The sequence below is a fragment of the Candoia aspera genome, chromosome 6 (genome assembly GCF_035149785.1).
Source record: "Candoia aspera isolate rCanAsp1 chromosome 6, rCanAsp1.hap2, whole genome shotgun sequence".
Taxonomy (NCBI): domain Eukaryota; kingdom Metazoa; phylum Chordata; class Lepidosauria; order Squamata; family Boidae; genus Candoia; species Candoia aspera.
The window spans coordinates 57978785-57991422 of NC_086158.1; the positions used below are offsets into that span (position 1 = coordinate 57978785).

At 37.2% G+C, this 12638-nt stretch overlaps 1 protein-coding gene and 1 pseudogene across 1 annotated transcript in view; both read right to left on the reverse strand.

The window, feature by feature from the left end:
- SHTN1 (shootin 1) overlaps positions 1–12638 on the reverse strand; it is a 97884-nt gene that overhangs the window by 26579 nt on the left and 58667 nt on the right. Inside the window, exons 9-12 of the mRNA XM_063307213.1 lie at positions 12452–12598; positions 10796–10949; positions 8816–8909; positions 2017–2099 (exon numbers count right to left, since the gene is read on the reverse strand). Coding sequence (XP_063163283.1) covers positions 2017–2099; positions 8816–8909; positions 10796–10949; positions 12452–12598 — 478 coding nt within the window. The remainder of the gene's footprint in view (positions 1–2016; positions 2100–8815; positions 8910–10795; positions 10950–12451; positions 12599–12638) is intronic.
- LOC134499739 (probable ATP-dependent RNA helicase DDX49) lies at positions 5673–7839 on the reverse strand (annotated as a pseudogene).

Genomic DNA, 12638 nt, shown 5'->3' on the forward strand with positions numbered 1-12638 from the left:
AGCATTCTAGATCTTAGTAGTAGTGGTGCAAAGGTGTGACTGTGGTCGCATCTAACCTTCAGATGAATAAACTTATTTTCTTCTGCCTCCTCCTTTTTTTGTCAGAGAACCTTTGGAAAGAGTTATTTTATTATTTTATTTCTGTGTTCTCTATTAAATAGACTATCTCTGAACGTCTATGTCCCCCTTTTTGCTTGAACTAGAAACAAGAATAGCTCCATCTGTGCTTCCTTTTCCATTTATGTGACACCTCAGGAAGAGATGGGGGTACAGAATGAGACTTTCTCACTATCAGCCATGCACCTCATAAATTACCAGAAGATGAACCAACTGAAGAAGATCCGGATGTGTTTTATCTTGCCTTGTGTCAAGATAATTGGGGGGAGTAGCAGTAGGAAAGCCATGTACTCCTTCTGTATCCAAATCAAGCTTCCATAGGCAGCAGCATTTTCTCTTGTGCTCTTAGGATGCTACCAAATGGAGGAAGGAAAGAGCACAAAGAATGGCTGTTCACAAACAATCTACTTGCCCTGACGTGGACAGGAGGCAGTCGAATTTGCTCTGTCCTTATGCACCATGAGGCCAATTGGAAAGAAGCTCCTGGCCTGTGAGAACAAAAAATGCACCAGCAAGCATCTTGGGCCTCACAACTGCCCCATAGGGGAAGGGGAGCATACAAGAAACACTTTTTTATCTTGTCTTCCTCTCATCTGAAGACCCTAGCTCTAATTGTTGAAGGAGGGAAAAGAGAAAAGACATAGAGGAATCATGTTTTCCTTTGTTTATTAAAGATATAAATGCTGAACACAAAACTCACCAATACCCCTGTTATTCTATGAATAGGCATGTTAAATCTGGAGAACAGAGACACTCCTCCCTTCGGAGAAACAACAGATGCTTTTGACCCTGCCTGCTTACACAAAGAAGTGGTAACTCAGAATGATACAGAGATCTAAATGCTCTTTTGGAATCCTGTGTAAATAATTGTATTATTTATTAGGAAACAGATGCTTGAATCTAATTAGTGAAAGAGAAGAATTTCATTCGATCAGGAATAGAAGTAGACAGACAAAAGTATTGAAATCTTTTGCTCCTGGCAACTTCCAGTGTTTCCCAAAACAAATTACAATCTCTCTCTCTCTCTCTCATTCTCTCTCCATGAGCCAAGACATCAGAGTGGTAGCAAGCAAAATACAAGATACCAAACTATAAAAATAAAAATAAAAAATACAGAGATCTAATATACCATCTCTCCTTCCCTCTTTTCACCACTCTGTGGCTCCCCTTACTCTTTCTTCATCCTCTCCAGAACCCTGTATACACTATCTTCCATCCTCCCCCTCTTCCCCATGGCTTTCTCAATTTAATCTGTAGCACACTTTTTACATCCATCATGTCTCTCTCCTGTCCTACCTATTTAAAGGCCTGCAGCACTCCAGTCAGAATGGAAATTGGGATATATAACTTAGGCTTGGTGGGAAACTATTAGCATGCAGTAGTGCTTTATAAGGCAAGCAGTCTGGTGTGGAGAAGACTAGACAGCCTGGCAACCACACCAGGCCTCTAGGATTGCATGTTGTTCTGTTTTGGATCCCACAATAAGAGTGTTTTTAATATGCAATTCTACAGTCTGCCATAACACAATTGCACAGAAAGAAAGATGTTCAGAATCTGATGCTGTGATTACCTGATTGTTCATCACAAGGAATCAGTCTGAGGGAATCAGCAGGTAGAAGCAAGGTTACGCATACTAATCAAGCACAGAAACTCAGCTTGAGTATATTAGGTAGGCTGTGCCTCACAGCAGAATCTGCCCCCTTGGGATTTAGAAATGTTGTATTTTACATTTTTGGGACCACTATCGTAGTTATTCATAGCAAAAAACCCTGCTTGTTTGCGTTGGCTTTCAGTGAATAGGAATGTTCTTAAAATTGGTTTTATTTTATTTAAAGTGCCTAGAGGGCACAATATTGTGCGACTGCTGTGACAGAATGATTCATTTTAAATATACTATACCTGATTGTTGCTGAGAAGCCTTTTCTTTTTTGGTCAAGTTGCTGTTTGGATGAGACTTCTTACGAATCATTGACATCAGAGACCTTTCAGAAAGAGATGGTGGAGACAGTCACACAGCTTGCTCTTAAACATGACCCCAGTACTTACAGAAGGAGCTTTTTGGATCTTAGCTACCTACAGTTCCACCATCACAAGGACATAAATACTTTTGGGATTGGGGCCTGTTTCTGTGACATGCATTTGTGAAAAGAACTGGCATTAACCAACGAATAGCTAGTGCTTTTATTGACGAGTGTTTAAATATTGCCAGGTTGAGACAGAAATGTCACACCTCCTAAAAATACAGCCTGTGTATTATTTATTTTGCTATTGCTGTTGACAAGGCATAGTGCAAAACACTCAAGATCTGAATATTAAAAAGGTAATATGGCACTGTGACATGTGTGACAAAATAAAGCTTTCACACACAATAAAAAATTAAAGGGTTAGAATGTTAACGTGACACATTACTTGCCAGAAAACAATGTTACCCAGCAGGGTACCTCTATAATGTCCCTTCAGTTCTACAGTATGTGTTTGCTGGAACAGGCCTACTGGTAAACAAACAAAATGAGAATGGAAAATAAAGCCCTCACAGTATCTATGCTTGCCATTCAAGATACAAAGCATGATATTATTTTTAAACAGGCACTGCCAAGTCAACATTTAATTAAATATGAGGTGTTGTCTTTTCTTTTCTTTTTTCTTATTTTAAAGGCTTTTAAAAGGGGGAAAACATTATGATTAAGTATGTGACCCAGGTTCCCTTGAGTATCATTCAAAATGTTAAATAACAGGTGAATGATGCATACATAAATCCAGAGATTTTAAAACAGTCCCAGCTGCCTGCAACATTTAGAGGTTAAGTAGACTTTAGAACTATGAGAACTCCTCCAAAGCATAAAAGTTAACTTGTGTGACGGTATCATGCTGCTTAAATTGAAATAGACCATTTTTGTTTTCCACATTAAACTGTTAGGAAAGGTACGTTCTAACCATATCTCATCCTTTGCTAGACATTCCTGCAAGCTTTGATCCAGTGACAATAGTACAATATCTGTTACATATATACTGGCTAATATAATGGATATTTCTAGTATTTAGAAAGCGACTATGCCCATTGAAGTTGCTGGAATGATGCTGGTCTGTAGCCATTGTCACTTCCATCTACAGAAATCCTTGCTGTAAAACCTTCCTGAAGTGATTTGGCTCATCTTTGACTTTTCTCCTATCTCCTCTGTTTTTAGTGTCTTCCCAGTAGGTTTGCATGTGGTACATATGCAACTTATCATAACTGCATTTATGATTGCCTTATGTAATGCCAGAACACTGTTGCCTCCGCTTCATCAACTATGTCTTACCTATTGGTTAGTATCAAATCAAGGAAAGCTGATCCTCTTCTATGTTCTGAGGAAGAAAGTTGTCAGCAAGAAGAATCAGGAACTTCCATACCAGACAGAGTTTGTTTCCAAACTTATGTCAGGATAATTAGTTAGTTACCCGTCACTATTACTGCATGCTTCTTTAAATAGGAACTATAAACACATAAACACTTCTTGGTAGGTTGGCCATTAGTTGGCACCAACAGTAGCACTGCTTTCATTTATCTCTTCACTCTTTTAAACCTATATACAGTGTTGCCAAATTGTCTCACTGGATTTTGTGCAGGTGTGGTGATTTTTAACAAACAGTGCTACTCTTACTTTTCTATTGCATCTCTATTTTTCAATCATGGGTGTCAACCCACGAGATGTCTATTACACCTATGATATTTGCCTTCTGTACTCAAGCTGTATGATGACCAGGCAGCAACCATTGCAGTGACATATGGAGCAACAAAATGTTTCAAAATTGGGAGTGTGCCAAGGTTGTGCATAGCTTATTTATTTACCATGTATGCAAAATATATTATGAAAAATGCTGCAATAGAAGAAACAGAAACTGGAATTAAAGTTGTCAGAAGAAACATCAACAATATGTTGATGATACCACAATGTGGTTGGAAGTGAGGAAGACTTAAGGAATCTCTTACAGAATCTAAAAGAAAACAGTGAAAAAGTTAATCTGCTGCTCATTTTTTTTTTAAATCTAAAATTATATCAATGGGCAATGCCAACCCAGTGTCAATTGGCAGAAGAGAAGTTGAAATAGAAACAGACTTTATATTCCTGGGTTAAAAATTCATGGGCATGACGACTATAGCCATAAAATAAAGTAATGTTGGCTACTTGGGGAAAAGACTATGGCAAATTTAGACAAAATATTAAAGAAGAGAGACATCACAATGACAATAAAGGTACATATTGTCAGGGATATGGTTTTCCCAGTTGTAACGTATGTCTGTGAAAGCTGGATTATCAGAAAAGCTGAACAAAGAATAAATGATGCCTTTGAATTATGGTGCTGGAGAAAATTGTTAGAATATCATGGACTGCAAAAAAACCCAGATGAAGTAAAAACAGACTACTCACTGGGAGCACTAATAAAGAAGCTATAGCTTAAATATTTTGGACACCTAATGCTGAGACAAGAGTCTTCGGAGGAAGCACTGATGCTTGGAAAAATTAAAGGCAATTAAAAAAAAAATTTTTTTAAAGGCCTACAGAAGACGAGATTAGAAACTATCACTGATGACATAAATATGAGATTGCAAAAACTCAAAGAAGCAGTTACTAACAGACAAACCCGGGGAAATGTTGTTCATTGGGTCACAAAGTATTGGAAGCGACTGAATTACAAGGCAACACAGGCTCACTTTACTTATTTCCAAACTTATTTACTCTACACATTGGTGTTTACTGTATATATTGAATAAGAGGAATTCTGTGAGCCAATGTTTTTACTGATTTTTCATTGAACAGTTGATTAACTCCTATTATAGTAACACTCCCATTTCCTTCTAAAACACAAAAGCCTTTATCTGAGAGCCTTACTTCAGAGTTTTCATCTTTAACCACCCCAAGATTCAGTTTAAAGACATCGTATGAAGTTTGTCATACTTCACCCAAGCAATTTTTACCACTCTTATAAGAAACAATCCTATATTGTTCTGTCAAATCCTTGATCCATGTTCCTAGCATGGGAACATCCCTTCTGATCCTTTTTCCTGCTCAGTGCAGCAAATAATTTATTGAAAGAACATGGTTTACTAGCAAACATTTGCCTGGCCACAAGATGCTGGTCCCAAAAGCTAAGAACCTGCTTCCATTGAAAGAATCCAATCCACAAAACCCCAGAATTTGCTAGGTGGTACCAGTGCTTGGTGAAACTTGAAGGTTGGTGGTATCAGAATGAAGCCATCACTTGGAAAGAGAGGCTGTCTTTAACAGACTAACCCAGCTCAAAGCCCTGGTTCTGGAGAAAGAAGAAAGCCAAAAAGAATATATCCTTGGCCTCTACTTTTAGATAGCTAGGCACATCTTTTCAAATTTGTTTTTGGGATTCACATTTCTTTTCTCAGTCCTTGAAAGCACTAGTGTTACAGGATGTGTCCTCCCCCTGAATATGTACAGAATGTGTATTTCTAGGAGTAAGGTAAGGTCGCAGAACATTCAAGTGGATCTTTTCCTGTAAAAGTGTTATTTTATCACCAAGGGTAGATGGTGGCCTGCTTCACTTCACCAAAGGTGGATCAAATGAGCATCTTTGACTTTCTTGGGCACCAGCAGGTAATGCTGGTCAAGCTGCCCCATAGTCTTGACTTTAGATGTGGATTACCAGAAGAAAGGCTTGTTCATCACTGCAATCTTCTTAAGATTATTCAGCGTTATCTATTAGGGTGGCAATAAAAAGCATTGTCTGCCTGCTGTCTGGAACTGCTGCTAGGATGACTTCCAAATGTTTGGTAAGTTAGTGCAGCCCTGTTCTAACACCTGGAAAGATTCATCTAGGAGGACGAATTTGATGTTTTGAAAACTAAAGGTGTTGAAACTTCAGAGGTGATCAGCCAAGGGCCCAGGGGTAGCAGTGAAAACATGGGTCTTCCAAGGAAGGTCCAGTGCTTAGAAAACCATATCCATTCCACTGACAATGCTGCAATCCTTGGTTTAAAACCTTTGGTTTAAAGGCTCCCCAAAGACTTGGAACAGCTCAGCAATCTGCTGGCCCAGTTCTCTCACAAATATTGCACAAGAGAGAAGATGCCAAAAGGATCTTCAGAAAATTCCTGCAAGATTGTCAGCTGTTTGCCATTTTATTTTGGCATAGCCTATGCAGCATGGATAGGATACAAACCTCTTGTGCCAGGGTGGGTCTTGACAGACCAAGCTACTCTGCTTGCTAATTCTAAAATGCAGGAACTGGCTTTTGCCAAAGTGAGAGACATAACAGCAATGTTTCAAGCTGCTGTGATGAAATGAAGTAAAGGAGAACAATCATACAATGCCCCACTCTGCTCTTCAGGGATTCACCACGCTGTCCCCTGTTTTATAATGTCTCTTTTTCTTCTCCTTACTTTGAATTTTGCCTGGAAGTGGATTTTCTGCTAATCAAATTATTTTAAAAACTCTAATTCAGAAACACCAGAGATGAGTTGTCACCACATGCTTTGATATTTTATTTGAAGGCTCTTCCTCATTTCACGGCTCTGATCTGCCCTACTCACCCTGCTCCAGCTATTTATTTTTTAAAAAGTCAACTGTACATAGACACACAACAAGACAAACATCTCACCTAGTTTGGCTGTAGCTGAGCCTTTCTTTCCAATTACTGTAGCACAGTGTAATGTCTAAGTATTGTAGTTTAAAGGGGAGTAGACAGTTATGGTCTCCAGAATCATAGGCAGTCCCCAAACTGATTGTTTATGAGTCCCTGGAGCTGTCTACTAAAAGTTAAGAGTTGTGATCGCTCAAAATGTTGAGACAAGAAACACATGAAAGCTGTAGTGTAGGTCTTGAAAAGATAATGAGGCAGAAGGAGAAGAGAAAAGAAGGGTGCTCCTCCAAAAAACAGCATAAACAACAGAGATCCTACTCCTGCCCCATGTTTGATGTGGCTCTACCCTGTTTTGCAAGCTCCTATCCAAGCTGAGGGCCTCAGCTCCACAAAAAGACCATCAAGTGGATGCCCACCCCAGGTTTAGAGAAGATAAGCCTTTGATCCACCTTCTCCTGCTCTGGTCATGAGAGGCATTTAACTGCAGGACTATCACTGGCCACCTCAACTTGGCCTAGTGAAGACCTGAAAGGATCTTTTTAAAAAATGTGCATGAAAAATCTTGTTACATGAGGTTTCAGAAGCAGCTGTAACTAAATAGTGTAGTCTAAATTAAAATACTATTAATTTATATTCACTGAATGATACAAAACATATCCTTTAAAAGGCCACGCTTTGCCATTTTTAATTTTATAATTTGCAATTGTATTATTGATTTGATTTCTGAAATGTCAGTCCTAATAAAAGGCTCAGCTGATAGCCACTTGATCTGGGCACAGAAAAATTCAAAAGAGACTAAAAGTAGAGACACAGTATCAGCATTAACCTTGGAAGCATTAAAGGACATGGTTTTTGTGTGAAATAAAAAGGCTTGAATATTAAGTACATAAAAGTTCGGACTGATTTAAGAAGCAGAAAGATGTACATAAAAGAACTGTTAAATAAGATGTATCTATTAGTAGATGGCTGAAGAGGTTTAAAAGCAAAGCCAAGACTGAACCTTGAAGGAAACTGATGAAAATAACTTGGTTTTTTCACTTAAATGTTTATTAAAACCAAGTAGTTATCAAGCTAGCATTGAAATACTTTTTCAACTTCTGTTTTATTACCATAGATGACATGGGAGGCCATTAACTATAATAGTAAGGTATTACTTCAACAGGGTTTAGATAAAATCCTACTTTTACTGCATTTTCACTGCAGAAGATACACAGAATTGTGTTTCTTCTAGGAATTTTTTCTCTTGTATAGGTATGTACTCTTTTGTCTTAAAAACTGGTATTAACTTTTAAAATAATGGCTTTAATAATTGTTTGCAATTATCTAGGCGACCATGCCACCCAAACTTTTTAGCAGTTTATAACTTGCTAAAACTGCAGTCCTACATTACTGTGATCTCACTCCATGTCACTATAACGGTATTCTCTTAGTAGCAGGAAAACTGTGATTGGCTTGTTATCACCAAACTTAACTCTGTTTGTGATTAAATAATTCTTGATTTATTGTGTTCTATGAAATCTCAATTGATCATTCAAACCTAGGCCAGGTAATCATTCCAACTTTTTTGGACTATAATCTCTACCATCTCTGAATACTGGTCATGCTGGCTGGGTTTTATAGTCTGTAGTCAAAAAACACATAGAACAGAGGTAGCTCATTTTTGTTGTTATTGCTGTTAAATATTATATTCTCTCAACCCTAATTTTGGTGGGGACTCAAACATTTGGTAAGGCTGACTCAAGCTATGGATGGACTCAGAGTCAAAAGCGGTAGAGACACCAGTTCTCTTTCTGACATCCTTATTAAATGTTTCTCATAACCCTTTTGTCCTTCCCTCGTTCTTTTGATACCCGTTTTCTTTGCCCCAAGCAGGTTATCTCTTTTATCAGCTTGAATTGTACACTGAGGAGAGCTAATGATTTGGCCAAAGTCACCAGAAATTAAGCACTGGATTGCCTATCTGGTACCATCACCTTGCCTCAAACTGACTGAAAGCCACATTACATATGGAACTTACAGTCCTGTGATTCTTCTTACACTCAGAATTAACAGTAAGGGGAACTTACTTATGTCTAAGCAACAAGTTTATATTGCAATATGTACTTACTTTATTGGGTTTGGAGGAGGTGGAAGTGGAGGTGGTGGAGGTGGAAGTGGTGCTGGATTTTCTGACTGATATATTCGTTTTTCAAGTTCATCAGCTGTATAAAGAGAGAACTGAATCCTCAGTTAAAGTGCTTTTGTACATATATATTTTAAAATGGTAAATAGAAAGGTTTGGTAAAATGAAATCAATTTTTATGAAATAAAATCATCCACTAATCAATGGGCTAATTGATGTGAAGAATGGACAGCATCTTTTTTACTGAGCATCTCTATAAATTAAGAGTGCCAAAAGTTTCCCATTATCCTATGCTTTTACACAGTCTGTGTATATAGACATAATCCTGGAGAAGACACAAATCACTCACTCTAATAAACTGAAGAACGATGCTGTGTGAAGCCTCTACTTGCTCTGAAGCACTCTGAATCCAAAGCCCTGTACAGACTTAATATCTGGAAACCTCCATGTTATTTTTTACAACTGTATCACCTTCTGCTAAACTACACTGCTGAATTTGGCGATAACTCTAGATCACCTGATAGGATGATATACAGATATACATAAGTAACAGCTTTGATTCTTACAATGAAACGCCTTAGGACTGATTTACTGATTTTGTGTACTCATATTTTATAAGACTCTACTTCAGTAGACATTATATAGTCCTTAAAAAAAAACTCCGAAGAAACATTACTAAGTTCTTTCTACCCAGTTTCTGATTTGCTAAACAGTCACTATTTTTAGTATTCAGATCATAACTGAATTGAGAAGTCATTAAGAAATGCCATCACGTTGCAATATACACACACTCAAGTAATTTATTTCATGTCCTACAGTGGTCCCTGGGTGAGTCTCCTTGGCAATTTCTATAGGTTTTCCAGTAACCTTACAAGCCTGTGATTAATTTAATACACATCACTACACTACAGTTTTAGGACCTTGCACAAAGGCATTTGTATGTTTTTCTTTTGACATTTTCCATCCACATAATCCAGCTGCTTTAGGATAGTTAAACAGTACTTCCCCTGCTGGTAACTGTATTTTGAATTTATTAAGAAATGGCAATCTTAGATAAAGAGTAGTAAATTACAGTTTTTAGCACTTAACAGGTATGATGCTGTAAGCTGGTCAGGCACCATCCTGGTAAATAATTCTTTGGTAACAACTAAATCACAGTAGTTGATTCATACTGTATGTATTCTAAGTGGTTTTGTCAGTGCTTCTGCTGTCTTGTTTTAGCCTGTAAACTGGACAAATAATAACCAGCAACTCAGACAGCTTCAACAGTTAGACAGTGAAGAGTAAATGTTTAGCCTGATGTGCAGGGAATTAGCCACACAGTTCCCATGGATTTTAGCCATTAACACCCATGGGAGTTGCAAAGCTAATTTCTTCCGCATAGCCTTTGACAAAGCATTTACTTTTTAAAGTGTCAGTCACATGAAGGCTCATAAAAAAAGAGGAGACAAAACCTTCACATCCATAGGAATTGTTGCTTTCTGACTAACTGTGAAGTTCTAAATATTTTTTTAAAAAATATATATTCATAATTTCCAAGGACAGAACATCATCTGTAGTTTTTAAACCTCTTCATGGCTTTCACTTCTGGAATGTTCCTACTTAGGTATGTACAAAAGTTTTCTTTCACTGGATGCTACCATAAATCACAATTATATGTCAAAACCAGGTAAACTGCACTTCAATTCCACTGAAATTAAAGGAGTTGGTCGTTTGTAATTGAAATCTCATTGATTTCAGTGGGAGCAAAATGCAATTAATATAATCTGGTTAAATATCAGCCATGTACCAAAATTTACTGAAGATTCTTGATGTTTTGGTTGCAAATGTAGCTTAACAACTGCCATTACATTACAGACTTAAATAATACAAGAAGTTAATGTTATGCACAAACTTAACTTCTGTTAAGGATGTGTTAATATTGAGATCACCAACATATTAGAATTATTTATTTATTTAGCTTACCTGAATGCTCCAAGTTTTTAATTTGTTCTTCAGCACTCTGATACTTCTCCTCTAATTCTTTTTTTTCTTCTTCTAGAAGTTCTAGCTGTTGTTTAAGGGACTTGATTTCTTTATGCAAAACTTCACTAGATAATTGTTCCTCTAATTCTTTAACCTAATATTGACAAATGTAAAACTACTATGAATATCTAACATATTATCTGTTAGTGATAGCACCACCATTGGACTAAGCATTCCTTAAAACACGTATCTGATTTTTGACACAGAATTTAGTTGTGTTTGATTTTAGTATCTAGTAGTATTAAAGGAATATGCTAGAAATGGGGTGCACCCATGTCCACCATCTATTGAAAACCATTTATATGGTTTTTAATTCCATCGGTGGAATAGTCAGGAATATCTTCTCCTCCACCACTAGCACCTTGGTTCTCTCAAACATGTCCCAGATCAAAAAATCCTCTAGGGATTTGGGGCAAGAAACAAAACTGCAAGAGAGGAAGGAAAAGTCAAACTGCATGCAGTGTGGAAAGACAAGCCGATATAATATTGTTTAGAAACAATATCTCATTGAAATAAAGCATTAAGATTGGAATTCTTTGGGAAGTGATAATAAGTTCCCAGAGTGATAAAGATTTAAGAGTGGTTAGGTAAACATCACCTGCAAACTTTTTTCTTATCAGTGAAAAGATCTGCCAGTTCACAGAAAGCCAGCTTAAAAAAAGGAAATGAAGAAGGCTCCACCCTAATGTACTTTGGGGATATATTTGCTTAACAAGGAAAATAGTTCAGATGCTAGAATTCTTGTTACCCATTTCTTTCTTTTCAACAAACCTTGCTAAAGAGACTAAGAGACTTACGCTCAGAAAAAAATAATTTTCAGTTTTAAGCAGAAGCAAAGAGTCTGACATTTTAATTTGAACCTGCTCATTATAGTGACTCTAGGCAGTGAGTTCCTAGTTTATATTAAAGTATGTTAATTCCCTTGAATAACTGCCAGTTGTTAAATGATTGAATCCATTCATTTTTAGAATGTGGTCTAATGTTGGCACAAATGGACCATCACATTATATGACAAACAATTTAAACATCTCCCTGAATTCAGCATCTGAATAGGAGATCGTTTTAAGAATCTGGTGTAGAGACTGGCTGGGAGACTAGTCTATCTGGAACATCTCTTTCTTTAGTAGAATTTGATCCTTCAGTTTAAGATAGTGTTCAAATTAAGCAACCTCTCTTCTGAACCAAAATGTGGTTTTGCAAGAACCTTAAATATTAAATTGTATAGATGCAGTACAGTAAGCATACCCCAAACACTCTGGGATTATGTCCTGCCATGTGTTCAACATACCAGCTTTCAAAACAAGAGGTTTACTGAATTCATGGAAGGCCATGATTTACAGTGAGCAAGCTTCACTCATTCACATATTGTGAAGGCCTGATGAAGAAATATTTGAATTCCAAAGCAACAGAAACTTTGATGCTTAACCTTAATTCTGTATCTTTGGGAAAAGGACTTTTTTTTTACTATACCACTCAACTTTCTAAGTAATATTCTACCTGTGTAAGATGGGTTCACCATGATGCAACATAACAGCTGGAGACATGCTACACTGAGACTAAAATATTAAATGACCAAGGCTGGGGCAAACTTCTTACCTTCTGCTGCTGTTGCAATTTCTCTTCCTCCAGCATTTGAGTCAGCTTAGCATTTTCATCTAGAGCTTTTGAAAGCTGCTCATCAGGGGTGGAATTTTGTTGCAGCAGCTGACTTTGCCGTTTCAACTTATTTTGTTCAATAAACATCTACCAAACACAACCACACAAAATGTGAATCAGATTATTT